This window comes from Eublepharis macularius, chromosome 15 (assembly GCF_028583425.1).
Source record: "Eublepharis macularius isolate TG4126 chromosome 15, MPM_Emac_v1.0, whole genome shotgun sequence".
NCBI classification, from domain to species: domain Eukaryota; kingdom Metazoa; phylum Chordata; class Lepidosauria; order Squamata; family Eublepharidae; genus Eublepharis; species Eublepharis macularius.
This window is the reverse complement of record NC_072804.1, coordinates 36,927,927-36,943,166: the sequence shown is the minus strand read 5'-3', so window position 1 is coordinate 36,943,166 and position 15,240 is coordinate 36,927,927. Positions and strand designations below refer to the sequence as shown.

General features: G+C 42.5%; 1 protein-coding gene across 5 annotated transcripts in view; it reads right to left on the bottom strand.

The window, feature by feature from the left end:
* Window positions 1–1,529: 1,529 nt before the first annotated feature.
* KHDRBS1 (KH RNA binding domain containing, signal transduction associated 1) overlaps window positions 1,530–15,240 on the bottom strand; it is a 31,697-nt gene continuing 17,986 nt past the window's right edge. The window contains exons 5-11 of one of the 5 annotated variants that reach the window (XR_008598268.1): window positions 12,313–12,446; window positions 10,697–10,910; window positions 10,029–10,096; window positions 9,203–9,261; window positions 7,179–7,371; window positions 4,010–4,267; window positions 1,530–1,942 (exon numbers count right to left, since the gene is read on the bottom strand). Coding sequence is in view for 2 of the 5 variants with exons in the window: in XM_054998840.1 (XP_054854815.1) it covers window positions 7,274–7,371; window positions 9,203–9,261; window positions 10,029–10,096; window positions 10,697–10,910; window positions 12,313–12,446 (573 nt within the window). In the remaining 3 variants the exon portion in view is untranslated. Of the gene's footprint in view, window positions 4,268–6,401; window positions 7,372–9,202; window positions 9,262–10,028; window positions 10,097–10,696; window positions 10,911–12,312; window positions 12,447–15,240 lie in introns of those variants that run through there. The other 4 variants (XR_008598267.1, XR_008598266.1, XM_054998840.1 and 1 more) reach the window with 4 other exon arrangements.

Below are 15,240 nucleotides of genomic sequence, written 5' to 3'. Positions count from 1 at the left end.
ACGTGCTCCGCTCTCCCAGCGGCCAGAGGGACAAACGCATCAGCGGGCGAAGGGATTTCTCGGATCAGTTCAGAAAGGTTCTGGCCCGAAGTCGCCGTCCTATCACGGCCGTGGCTGGCTGGGAGTCGAGCAAGCCTCCCCCCACCCCTCCCGGTTGTACGTTCCCACAGGCAGAATAGTGCGGCTCAATCGAATGACATGACTATTAGGCTTTCTGCTAGTGGCTTACGCTCTTAAAAATCTAACCTTTTCTCCTTCCATTATTGGTATGGCTTGATTGACAAACCTCCATCCCCAACGTCAAACAAGATTTACCAGCCAATCATCTGCCTATTAGATGACCAACTACAAAGGAACATGTTATGGAACTCCAGCCACTAGGGAGAGCCACTTTAGGGAGTAGGTATAGACGACCCTCTGTTAGCCAAGGAAGAAAGGAACACAGGCCATGTGCACTTTTGCTTAACAGCTGAGCTAGGAATTAGTACTATGAGCTTCTAGGCATAGTGCACATCACGATCCATACCAACCTTTTATTTCCACACCATAGGGCAGTATGTACATCTGCATATCCTACCACCGTGTCAGCCAGCTTCAAAATAGGCTGGCCCCATTTGAAGGGTGCACCAGTTTGATCATCCTCAGATGCTTATTGCTACTGTGCAATTTCCATTGAGCACTGGATTCTGAGGTGTTGAGGAGCAAGTCTGATTGAAGTCTTCCTAACCACTAGAGATGAGGGAGGTGCTTAAAAGCACTCCATTACATGTTCCAGAGCTGACATTACTGCTGTTACACATGATTCAGGACTTGCCTCCAGCTAATCATAATCCCAGCCTACACTTTTCTTGCAGTTTGGTGCAATGGTTAAGAGCAGCGGGACCAGGTTTGACTCCCCACTCCTCCACTTGAAGCCAGCTGGGTGACCTTGGGCCAGTCACAGCTTCCCAAGCTCTCAGCCCCACCCACCTCACAGAGTGTTTGTTGTGGGGATAACAACATACTTTGTAAACTGCTCTGAGTGGGTGTTAAATTGCCCTGAAGGACAGTATACAAAGTGAATGCTGTTGTTATTTCAGAGATTTCTGCTTGCTCTTGTTTTGGACACGTTCCCAGGCCCTGTTGCTCAAAGTTGTCAGCAAAAGCAATCTAGACAAAAATTGATCCAACTTCTAGGACATGGACAACAATCAGGTCAAACAACTTTTTTTACACATTAAACTTTTCTTGCTCAATGTATCACAGCTTCTTGTGAAAAAAGAGCAAAGATTTTTAATGTACAACATACCTCCAATATACAGTATGTTTAAAAGTCAACCTGGTATTGTAAATTGACCTCTCCTGTTGAAAAAAGAGAATTTCCTTTTCTTCCTAGTCTTAATGGTTAGAATGCTGAACAACCAGGTCTTCAACAGGGGATTATGGCCCAGCACTTCTTTTTTTGGAATTACTGGGCTATTAGCCATCCTAGCAGTGAAGCATGCCACTGAGAAAAACGATCAAATCATTAACACGCAAGCAGATTTTTTAAAAAAAGAAATCTCTTTATTAAAATATACTTAACAGCATCCTAATACAAGAAAAGAACTTCTAAGAGCGCCAATCTGATGATGTTACTCAAGAGAAGCACACAGTGAATAAATTTATAGGGGAAATGCCTCAACCATCTTCAACACACTGTGTTGTGCTAAAGTTATGCTAGCATAACAGTACACTGTGTCCCAGACAGTTACTTGCTGACACATTCATCTTGAGGAGGCTGAACTGTGTCTGAAAATGACTCCGGACCCAAAACACAAATCTGGCGAAAAATCTTCGAAGCCTCTGCTGAGCTATGATTTACAGAAACTACTAGTAAGACTCAGAAGTTCACTTCTTGGTAAGAATACGCCCTGTTAACAGGCAGCTTCCAATTCATTTTTTCTGGGGACTGAAGACTTGCCTAGTGGAGAAAAAGAAAAACGTTACTGCAGGCAGCTATTACCACTGCAAAAATTATGTACCAGTGGTTCTTAAACTGTCATCCATGGACCACAGTTCAGATGGAACCCGCAACCATGATGAAATTAAGAGAGCAATGCTTAAAAAGCTGGAGGGGGGCCTGCTGGTGCGGGGAGGGCGGAATACAAATAGAATAAAATAAAATTTCCATCACAAGTGAAGGGGTCACCCACTTCTAAACTTCATTTTCAAAATGGAAAAGCAGCTTGCCTTTACAAGTATGCAAAGATCCTCCTGGTTGGCCATGCACTGGCCCATGCATGCAATATGAGGAGAAATTCAGACCTAAGCTAGTTCAGAAAACTTTTTAAGATAAGAAAATTTGCTGACCCATTAAAAGACAGTGGTCATAGCGGTAGTCTTTCGCATCACAAAGTTTAAGAACCACTGGCATAATCAACAACTGCACATTTCACATCAAGAACAACCAACACACCAAGCCCTTCCCATCCTCCTTAGCCCACTATGACAGACAGGTCCAGTTCTGCCTCTCCCAATTAACAGCCAATGGGAGCTGATGGAATGTTAGGAGAGACTGGCTGTTGAGAGCCATTAAATTCAGTCAGAGAGAGAGAGCTGAGAGCTGTAAATCTGAAGAGACTATTTTAGTTTGTGAAGCAGCAGCCTGTGAGAGGGCTGGCTTCTGTGAAATATGTAGCCATTCACAGCAGGAATGGGCTGGGATCAACAGTTCATTTAATAAATACAACGTATCTCAATGCTGAATTCACTCCAGTAATGTTCAAGTTGTAAATACTTTGCCCCCCCTCAGTTCAAAACCTGTTGAGCGGAGGTCAACTACATGTCAGAGAAAATGACACACAAACAAAAGCTATTCCTGTCACATCCAGTATATACAATGAATTACATGGTGGCAGAATAAAAGGGGCAGAACTATTGAGTTCTTCGCTTCATAGCCTTTGACATTAGCTGGGTGAAGAAGGGTAAAAACAGGGAACTGGCTCCATAAGAAACAAGTTTCTATAAAAGCAGAATTGGGGGGGGATTGCAATTGCACGACACAAAGTCTGGGGATACCCTAAACAGATCTAAATATACAAGCATTCTTTGTGCACCCACAACATTTATTCAAACAGCAAAATTCTGGTTTTCTTGGCACAGAAGTGGCTTTTTCTTCCTGTGATGGTGGCCCGGGTCTAAATGCATTGAGGCTAGAATTTCATATTTTAAAACTGGAATGTTTTCCAGACCAGCTCGGTCAGAAAAGTTCAAGGCAGGCCCACTGCCTTTTAAAGCCTACTGATATCTTCTACAACTAGTTGCCTTCAGGCTTGGACATGCAGACTCTCTTGGGCCTGAAGAATGCAAACAATTTCTAACCAACTCAGAGAAAAATCATTCTGGCAACCACCAGAGGGAGCTCCTCCATTAGTCCATGGTTAAATTGCTAACAAGGGACCACGTGTACCACCCATACAATAGCCTCTTTTCCAGCAAATCACCAGTAATTGTTGGTCATTTACACAACATTTTTAGTATGATGTGGTTTAACATCTTCAGCTTTCAGGGCACTAATGGTTCCACTTCTGAGAGGGAACACAACGGCTGAGATTGACATTCACAAGACCAATCGATCCTCATTAATTTCACCCAACCCTTAAGACAACCAGCCAGTTGGACAGAGCCATTTGCTCATATTATTTACACAAAGAATTCGGAAATGGTAGAACAGATTTCCCTCTAAAGCAGCATCTATATTAATCAGGGGGCTTTGTTTGCCCGAAAAACAAGTGGAATGCATTATAGAATATAAAATTCATTTTGAAAAGGTTTTGTTTTAAAAAAGGACTAGAATTTCTTTTTTATAAGAACTGCAAAGATGCTTGAAAGTATGCGGAGAAGCATGCTAATTACGATTCCCACAGGCTGGGGATTCAGTGCTGTTCATACGTCTAATACACACTCTGCCCAAGGCTAGCACAAACCATAACAATGCAAATTGATAACAAATTATGCAGAACATATATACAGTTATGCAAAACTCAACTTTTCCTTTGCAGAGAAACCAGAGTGAACAGAATGTATGGTGTAGCTGAGTTTCTTTATCTCCATTTCACTCACATATTCCTCCCTTTATTAAAAAGAATACTGAAATTGTGCACTAGGGTTTGTGGGCTCGCCATGCCAATTTAGCCATTGGGAGTTATAGAAGTCTTTGGTTCTGAAAACCAGAAACTGCTGAATAGCATACCCAACTTGTCCTCAGCACAAACTGCTTTCATCCCAATGAATGGCAGACCACCTCCTGTAAATAGGAGAAGAAAAACGTAAGCTTCCTCAAAATGACGCACATGATGAAACAATATTGATTGTGCTCTGGCATGCAATTTACACACTCCAGGAAAGAAAACATGCAACTTAAAACATCTAAGTAAGTGGATGCTTTAATATTGTGAACAGCAATATTGGGTAAATAAAAGGGCCAGTGTTTTACTTTTTACAACTGAACAGATTTGGTGGGCAAAAATAAAGTACTAGCTACATCCAGTTTTGATATTTAAGGCTCAATTCTTTTTGGCTTCTTTTTGCCCACGGTCCCTTGTATTGATAAAGGGCACAATTATTAAACATTATTACTAATTTATGCAGAAGCAAGTGGATGTATTTTAAATATCTATTTTTAAGCCATCTTTTTTTCTTTGCAAAATTTTACATTAAAATTAACATTTGAAGAATTTCTTCAGTAAAAGTAAAAGTTTATGCAAGTTGCCATCACAGTTTATGTAAAAGAAATGCGCTATTAAAATCAGACATTTAGGTTACCTTTTGAGTTTTTCGGTGCATGTTAGCTTTAAGACATCCTGAATTCTCCTGCGATAATTTTCCTTTAAAAGGGGGGTTTTGGGCGATCTTTTCATCAAGCAAGACATTAAGCCCTGAAAGCTGACTCCAAACCGTTGCGGAAAATTGTTATTTACATTTTTAAAATAACAATCTACAAATACAACTTTTTTTGGCTTTTAAAAGTAGTTTCCCTCAATCATGCACTGCTATGAGCAGCTTGACAATAACAGAGGATTCTTTTTCACCCCCAAGCAGTTATTTCCCAGTGAATATCTGATTTTAAATTTCGCCAAAAGGAAAACTACAAAGAAGGCATTCTTCCTACAAAGCAGTTTGTTCTGCTATTCTGCCAGGTACAACTACTCTGGTGACCTGTGGTGATCAAGAATTTCCTCCAGGCAAACAGGCAGGGAAGTTTTAGGAAGGCTTTCCCCCTCCCCTCCCTTTTGAACAATGAATCACTAACATAGATATCATGTGTGAGCAGGCAGGTGGGTGATTGGTAAAACTGGATTATGCACTTTTCCCTATGGGCTGTGAACAACATGCCTGCAGAATAAACCACCACGTGTGTTTTGTTAATGGTTTGGAATCCGCCCCCCACAGAATGCCACTCTGAGAACAGGCAGCCACCTGAGGAGAGGGAGAACTGGGGTTGAAAGAAAAACTGCCTTTCCCCCCAATATTAAAGGCTTTGGGAGCATTCCCAAGGATCACACTATATACTGCACTTCTGGCTCAGGTATTTTGGCCTCTGTACAGAAAGCATCGTCTGCTAGGAATGGGGGCAAAAGTGTTGCCGTCACTTTGTTCATTTCCATTCGTTTGGAAAGTGCTGGGGCAGAAGCGGCTCCCCACAGACTGTGTGTGCAGGACTCAGCAAGCTGAAGAAAGTGCCAGCAGTTTGCCACTGTTCAGTTCAAGGAAACAGGGATGCACCTCCTTGAAGCGCAGTTTCAGAGGCAGCGGCTCAACTTCTAGGGGGTGAAAAACAATTTTTTTTTTGAAAAAGAGAATGAAAGTTTCTAAACTTTGGTAAAGATTTTAAAAGCTTCGGAACACATTTTAAAAACATCTTTGGATTTTAAATGGTTTTTTTTAAACAGACCATGAAATTTATCATTAATTTAAATTTATTGAAAGAAGAAAAATTACTTTTTTTTTTAACTCTTGACCAAAATTAAAAGAAAATGACAATTCACATTTACTTTGATTTAAAAAAGGACTAAACTTTATTGACAAACTGCTGCAAACATCTTGACAAATTTTAGCTACCTATTTAGGCAGGCTTACACATGTAGTACGCAAATTAATTAAATTTCCAAGAACAAAATGGGAGGACAGCGTACAAATCCAGGTAGGACTTTGATCTATGTACAAAATGAAGTTCGTTCTCTCCTTGCTGGTCTTTCCCCCCCCAGCTGCAATGTCCCTTTTTAAACATAATGCTCGTGCTGAAATACACTTGAACATGCCATTGGAATGGCCACGTTGACAGTTTTGCCAATTTTAAGCATGAGCTCTATTATAACTACAAACATGGTCAAGCGTTTAGCTCTTCATTTAAAAAAAGAAAAGGAAAAAAAGACACAATGCACAGCTACTGTTCATTTAATACTTCCTAATATCAAAACACTGGGCAGTTATAGAGCAATATAAAATTACAGAGCAGCTTGATGTCCATTTTCTCTTATATGTTCTTCACACAGAATTAAACTAAGAACAACTTTTTTTTTACCAGAAAACCTCCTCCACTACCATCTCAGCTAGATTTCAAAACCCACAAGGGAAATGTCATCATTACAAACCTAATCTTTTTTTTTTTTTAGTTAAACTGATTGAAAGCAACAACAAAAATTACTGTTTAATTTGTTAAGAAGGCTCTTCTATATTAACATTTAAACTTAAGATTAATCAAGCAATCTGCTTTTAAGGGCAAAGTTTTGACGCGAGCTTGCTTTTAAACTGCGGCAGTCACTATTATTACATTATGTTTTTAATTCATAAAAACAACCCTGAATTTTGAAATGTAGCCTACTTTGGGGGTTCTGTAACTACAGCTTTTATGGGTTGCCTCAAAAATAAACAACAGCAAAATACTTAAAGATTAACAGACTTTAGTTTAATAACTGCTAAGCAAGCATGTCACTTTGGAAACTAACATTTTAACTCAACTTTTTAAAAGGTACAGTTGTGTGTATATATCTAAACAGAGAAAGAAAAGCAATCTACACACTTAAAAATTGAATTCGGTCTTCTATATCTAACTCATTTTAAAATACTACATACAGAAGCTAGAATGCAGGGCCAGTGGTAGGGGGGATGGAGGTGGGAGAAAAAGGGAGTCAGAGTAAAATCAGGGAGACAATTACTTGTCTGTTGTAGGTAAAGCAACAGGAATCCTGGGAGATACAAGAATCAGAAACAACTGTTTGCTCATATGTGATATTTCCCCCTCATGAATGCTTTAATAGCGGCCATATGGGTGCTCTCTGTATGCTCCCTTCACTGGCCTAGCCGGAGGGGCCTTGAGTGAAGGCCTAGTTCCATTCCAATCATCTTGACCTGCAGAAGGGAAAACAGTATCTTAATATGCTGGGCGCAGACAAAAAGGCAGCTTACACAATCCCGCGGTTAGTAGATCTCCCTGAAAAGGCTTGAGGCAGGACTTCCAGAGTACCACAAAACTGTGTATATTTGGGGTGTCAGATGCACCAATTCAGCACCAAGGGGCTGTGGCCAATTACCAAGAGTCCTGTCAACTACTGGAATAGCAGGCAGTCATGTGGCACAATCCTGACCTGTCCAGAGGTTGTTACATGCACAGTTCATAGTTCTTAATGCTGTTTCCTTTTGAAAGCGCTGCTTTTTCCTTTGAACAGCCAGAAGCTTCGACAGCAGGATTTCGCTGCCTGCTTTCATGCTCCATCGCCATTAACGTTTAGCTGCTCTGAGAAACTGCACATATTCAAAAGAGACGACGCAATCCTCAGAGGGGGAAGCAATTGTTCTTCACAAACATAATACCTGACATAACAAACAGATCTGAAGTAACAGTTTGGGGAAAACTGAGTATACATGAAGCTCCTTTCAAGACAAAAGGAAATTGGTTCTGTTGATTTCCATCCTCTTCTGACTAGCTAAAGCCTTGAAGAAATAGGCTTTCAATTCAGCCTGGTGGTTCCCTATAGGTAACCAATTTCAGCAAAATAAATGTGCCGAGCCCCCACAGGCACACTAGTTGTGCTATGAACCATACAATATTGTTCCCTGCAGCGTCCCATACAATTTATTTTTCTCATTTCGTCTGCAAGAAAGCAGACACCAAAGAAAATTGCTGTGACTGAACTAATTAACAGCAGTAATGTCATGCCTAGCGTACCAGGGTTTTGTTCAGTGCAACCTAGACAGCAAAACTAGAAGAGTCACAGTAATTCTGAAGGGGCATAAAAGCTGCACCCAGCGCTACCCAAAGGGAGTGGCGAGGGGTACTGTGATGAACAAACAAGATGTTTGGCACAGACTTCCATTTCTGCACCCTTCTGAGATGATCTGGGGCCCTCTGGATGTACAACTTTATCTATTAACATTTATCAGAGAATACTTATTCTATGCTGGTGTTACAGGTTTGTAAATTTCATAACTGCACTTTTTTGTGGCATCTAGTTGCAGCCAACTTATGGTGACCCTGTAGGGTTTTCAAGGCAAGAGACATTCAGAGGTGGTTTACCACCGTCTGTCTCTGTGTAGCAACGCTGGCCTTCCTTGGTGGTTGCCCATCCAAATACGGATCAAGGCTAACCCTATTAGCTTCTGAGATCTGACAATATTGGGCTACTTGCACTGTGCCAATGCAGAATTCAGCATTCTGAGAAACAGCTTACAAATGCAAAAGCACAAGTTTCTAGCACTTTAGATTCTGGGATGGGCTGCAACCCTCCTCAGAAGGGCCTCCCTAGAGCTTTAAGTTCCTTGTAACAGCTTCTTCCCCTCACCGTAATTAGTAGAATTATACAATTCTGCATAAATTATACACGTGTAACAAGCAGCTTTTCTTGGTGCAGAAATCAGTCAAATGATAATTTAAGACAAATGCCACTTATACTTTGAATTTCCAAAGCAATTCTAAAACCTGTATCAATGGCAGTCTTCTACAGTCAGAATATTCCTAATACTACCTCTGAAAGCGGCAGACAAGAGCAACAGAAAGTGAGATACTCCTATGTGCAGGCCGGTTCTCAATTGGAGAAACAGCAGCCCCCCAGCCATTCTCTAAAAGTTTAGATCATGGCATGCTGTCTTTTGAACTGGTGTTAGAAAATAACCAGATGTTAGTACAGACACAGAGCTGAACAATTTCCTGCCTCTGCCAGAGCCACAAAGTATGCAGACATACCATATGCTTCATAGGACTCTTGTGCCTCACCATGTCCATAGTCATAATATTCAGTTTCCCTACAAGAAAAAGATGGAACACCATTACTGCTTGAGGCAGTGATAGTGGTTTCTTTTCCAAACACTTGTGCCACTGCTATTTAGTGTGCCCACCCCCCGAGGGGCAGTTGTGTGCCCCAATATCCCAGCTAGGGATTTCCTAGTCCTGGACATCATGCTTCCTTCCTTGTGTATGTAATCGGTACATATGAGGGGTCCTTGGCCAACTTCTATAGCCCAAGAGTGGACAAAGAAGAAGCTTGTAACAATGGTACCGTAAGGAAGATAAAACAAAACTCCAGTGGCACTTTAGAGACTAACAACATTTATTCCAATGTGGATTTTTTGTGACTCACAACCCACTTCATCAAATAGGCATGTGAAGGGAAAATTACACATACTGGGAAAGGTTATGGGGAAAGTTGATGGTGGCTAGAGAAGTCAAGACTTGGTGTGGATTACACCATGAGTCTCTGAAGTGCAAATCTCAGTGCAAGGAGGAAAGGGAGGAGCTGATGTAGAAAGGCTAGGCATAAATCCCATCAGGAAGAGAGATACTAGCTCAGTGGAGCAGATGGAGCCCAGCGTCAGCCCAATGACAATGACATCTCTCTGCTAAGGCTTTCAAGTAGCTCTCCAAGCACCATTTGCTGCTGCCCTCTCTGGACCAGGGAAAAAAAGACACTGTTGCCATACCCACCATCAAGGCACACACAACCCTGCAGCAGAGGCAAGCAGAAGCCAAAATGCTCTGTGTGTCTCAAATATTTGCCCAATGGGGCACTTACTGTTGACCCTGGCTGTAGTAGCCTTCATACCCTTCGTAGCTTTGCTCCGCGTAAGCATCGTCATAGCCCTGAAATGGACAAAGAGGTGAGGAAGTCATTAGCCTGAAAAGGTAACAGCTAAGATGAATACAATCAAAAAGGACAAGCCATCTCAATTATATAATACAAGTCAAGAAACTGGCAGGAGCGGGGGGGGGGGGGGGATGTTGCCCCAATCTAACTTGCATGTAGATGACTGTCCCAGCAATAACTTTAATACTTCACACTTAAAAAAAAAACAATATAAGGCAACACCATGTATGAATGTAGTAAATGTGTATTGTACACTTCTCAGAAGCATGGTAGGGGGAAATGATTCCACTGGTGCCAGAAAATCAAAGACTTTCCTGCATCCATTAAATCTTTTTTTTGTACGTGTGTTATTATGGGATGTAGCCTTGTTTCTTCTGCTCTTCTCTCCCTTGCTTTAGTTTAGCGCTGCTGGCATTGCAACAGGTAAGCCCAAGAACCAGTTGTGGGTTATACTGCGTAAAGTGCAGTGTTTTTTATGGGATTTCTCAATCAAATGAAGTCCTGCCAAGTTGTCTGATGGTTTGTGTGTCACTCAGAGTGTTCGATCAAGTAAACTGTTCACAAGCTTGAGTTCTGAAAGTTTTAAAGTTGCTTACATAATCTTCGTACGCCTCTGGTGCAGGAGGGGGAGGAAGAGGTATTCTTTGAATGCCTGCTGCACGAGCTCTTGGGGTAGGGGCACCTCTCACTGCTGGAAGAGGAGGAACCCCACGAGCGACACCCGCTCCTCTTGCAATGGCTCCCCTCACTGGGGCTCCTCGTACCAGGGCTCCACGTGGAGGTGGTGGTGGAGGTCCCACGCCACGTCCCCTACAAGAGGAGGGGAGAGTCTTCAGGCACACAAATCTGCACACAACGATGCTATAACACTGGCTATGTTTGATCAGAAAGCTTCTGCCTAACTGAGAGGTTTAATCAACAGCAATCACTAGCACAATTCACACTGACCAAGCTTGCTCTATGAAGGACTGAAGCACAGTTAAAAAGGCTCAAACAGGAAACTCAGAATAAGCAGCAAAGATTAGGTACCAGCCAGGATCACTTCATATGGAAGTGGGCCAAAGTGGAACAGCAATGGATGCAGACTTCTCAGAACAGATATGGGTAAAATAATGAACTTTATTACTTTTGATTTTATTCCAGCTACGTATGGGAGAGTCAGGCCATTTCTGCCAAAGCAGTGTCATTCTGAGCCCAGCCCAAGGCCCAAATTCTATAATCAGAGCGAAGTCTGCTTCCACAATTCAAGTTTTTTAAAAAAAACTAAGCACTAAAAGAAGCAGAACAAGGGGGAAGGCATGAATGCAATGCTTGGAAGGTAGACAAGCTGCTTAGCACAGTGGTTAAATTGTTTGGCAGCGAATCAGTACTCTACTGGTTCAAATCCCACTACTGCCATGAGCTCAATAGGTGGCCTTGAGTAAGCCACTCCTCTCAGCCCCAGCTCCCCAGCTGTATTGTGGGGATAATAATAACACCAACTTGTTCACTGCTCTGGGTGAAGCACTAATCTGTCTAGAAGAGCGGTATATGAGTGCAGTTATTATTATGAGAGATTATGAACCCATTAGCACAGAGCACTTAAACCTCCACCCCTCTGGCCATTGGAAACCACGGGCTGGATCCAGATCAATGTTTCCAACTGTGGAATAGGGGGCCCAGAAGAACAGCATGAGGGGAGGATCTGAAGTGGGAAGGAGGAAATCAGTGCAAACTGCCGACTTAGTCTGGATCAAACCTTGTGCCTGACATCCTCTGGTTCTGAGAAGCTTGAAAACATGATGCAGATATTCAAGCTCCTCTCTAAAATAACGAGAACAAGTTTCTTAAATGAAAGGCAAAATTCCGAGGGCCAGATTCTGTACTTTCATATGATTATGAGAATGACTGAAGCTGACCTGTATTTAATGAGAGGCCAGGATGGACAGCAGCATCCTGATTTCCCCCACCACAGGTAGCCAGTTGCATTACAAGGGGGATGTGGCCCTTTAGAGCAAAAATAAATCAAGACTCAAAGCCCATCACCTACACAAGGGAATATAATGAAGTGTCTTTTCTATTACTTCATCATTTCATTAAGGCTGCTCAACTCCACATGCAAAATTTTAAGTCTGTACTCTTTCCTCACCTCTTCAAGATATCAGCAGCACACATGTAATGCTTAGTGCTGGCTTCTGCCCTCTTATTTCCAACAGGACTTGTATTTGTTTACCTTGGAACTGGGGGAGGTGGAGGCACAGCTCCCCTTCCTCGCACAGGAAGCCCTCGGCCACGTGTTGGTTCTGGTACTCCATTAAGATAGGACAGCTCCAAAAACTGTTCCTGGCAGATGTCATCCATCATATCCTACGAAACAAAGAGGGAATTCACTTCTAGGCAATGCGTACTCCTTGCTCTCATTTGAAGCAGTGCTTTGGTCTGCTAACTACAGATGCTGCTTGCCAATACCCAAGGGGATGGGGGTGGACCAAGAAGAGTGCTATATACAGGAGCTGCCCAAGACACAATAGCTACCACAGAACAATTTTTTAGCCTTTCAGAGCAAGCAAACTCCCCGCTAATCAAAGCTTCTGGCTCCCTTGAGAGTGCAAACTTACTTTTCCTACTCACTGAAGACAGGAGCTCACTTCAGTCCAAAGACAAACACCACCAGTCAACCCAAGTCGCCTGTCTGTCTCTGCTCCACACATTTTGCTCTCCCCAGGGGGTGCCGCAGCAGGCACAATGTTCCAGCAACAGAGGAGCAAGCATTCACTCCCTCCCCACACTGTGAGAGAATACAGCAGGGAGATTCTTCAGAGCTGAAATGGCAATGCTGCTGAGGCAGGAAAACTGTCAAGGGGCTTTAGCTGACCAAAAGGCACAGGTGGCTTTACAAGCAAGGGCCTCAAGTGAAGGGACTGCTTTTGCAAGCATTACTACATAACATTTTAATTAAAACATGTACCATTTTAAACTAAACACACACACACACACACACAAAGAAGTCCACTAAGGTTCAAAAGCTTTAAAAGCCTGTGCAAACACATTCTTCTGAGGGCCTCCATGCACCAGACAGGTGCAGGCATGGAGTTCCCATTCTTTCTGCCACATAGCAGTGGGTGCACCTTGGAGACAACTCCCCATACACATGCTCAGCAAGACTACAGTAATTAAAGTAACCTTCCTGCCAATATAGATTTCACATACATATGCATTAACATGCACATACAATTGGGAAATTTAGTCTGAATCCAACCCAATGGCAGAATGGACCACTCCTAGGGTATTGGGGACCCTGAGGAATGACATGGGGGGGGGTCTGTAGTGGAAACGGTGAATTGGTGGGAACTGCCCATTCAGTTTAAAGCCAACCCATTATCAGCATCACCAGAGTCCACCTCAAAACTGTCAGACCGTGGACCTAACAGCTCTCAAAACAGGGCAAAGCTTGGTTGCTCTCTTTTCCAAAAGGAAGACTGACTGTGCAAGTTCTCATTCAGCACATTCAGTAAACCCAGAAATCTTCAGTTAGAATAGGTATTCAGCAAGACTTGACTATTGAAATGCACTATACATAGGTCTCCTAAGTTAACTAGGAGACTCCAATTGGTGCAAAATACTGCAGCTCGACTGTTATTAGGAGTGAGCAGGATCATGTACATCACTCCTATTCTGCAATCACTTCATTGGCTACCTATCAGTTACCGTACTCAGTTCAAGGTATTGGTTATCACATACAAAGCTCTTCACGGCCTTGGTCCCGCCTACCTACGGGACAGCCTCCCTCCATGGCAGCTTTGCTCATCCAAACAGGGTCTCCTGCAGGTGTCACCCTGCACACGGGTGAAATCAACAGCAGCCCATACACGGGCTTTCTCTGTGGTGGCTCCTACCCTGTGGAATGGCCTGCCTGAGGAGGTCAGGAGAGCCCCCATTCTCCTGGCTCTGTTTGCACTCTCCTTGGCAAACGATGTAAAACTGAATTATTAAAAAAGGCTTTTTACTCAGATAGGGCTGTATTTTTTTTAAAAAAAATTCCAATAGAGCTGTATTATAGGGAGGGAATCTCAGACACTTCACTAATAAATTAGGGACCACAGACTTCACCACTACGTTGCCTTACGCTGCTCTAAATATGTGCTCCTATGAGCTACCTGTGCTTCATGTTGTCCAATGTCAGTCCTAGAATTGCTTACGTTCTGTTTTGGCATTTCTTCAATTTTGTATTGGATTCTTGCTAATGCTATGTCTTTGTAAACTTGTATTTATTTACCCTATGGCATTGTTATGGAAATGTCCTTGATATTGACTGTACTAATCTCACACGGTGTAATCCACCTAGAGTCTCGGTGAGAAAGGCAGATGATGAGTGACATAAATAAAATAAATAATCTGGGGAAGCCAGGTACTGAAACTGGTTCAGAATCTTTCAGGTAACCACTGTTAGGTAACTCTTCAAACAATGTGTATTTGCACTGTTTGTGTGTGTGCGCATGTGTGTAGTTATCATCAACTTGCAGCCAACTTACGGTGACTCCCACTGAACAGAGGTAGTTTGCCATTGTCTGCCTCTGCATAGGAACCCTAGTCTCCCTTGGTGGTCTTCCAACCAATTACTAACCTAGGCCAACCTTGCTTAACTTTCAAGATCTGATAACACTGAGCTAGCCTGGGCTATCCAGGAACAGCAAACCTGCACTAGCCAACTGTAATTCTGAAGGCTTCTTTCCAATCCTCATCAGTGGCGAATTTATTTATTTTTCTTTAACATTTATACATCAGCCACACTTTTACCAAAAGTATCCAAGACTGCCAACATGAATTCAAAAATTAAAAATATGTACGCTGAGACTGTGCTCAGACACAATAAAATCATGGCTTGCTTTAACCAGTTTATTGCAAACTCTGGTTAGTTTAGCAGGTGTCCGTAAACCAGTTTGTAAATGAACCACAGTTTGCTGCTTGCCTCCTTTCTCAAATCATACCAAACCCCCTATATTCTATTCCGTCCTCATAATGACTGGCTACTGACCGAGTGTTACTACGTATGCATAATGGGAAAGAGTCCAGTAGCACCTTTAAGACTAACCAACTTTACTGTAGCGTAAGCTTTCGAGAACCAGTTTTCGTCGTCGGATGTATGCATATAACTCACTAT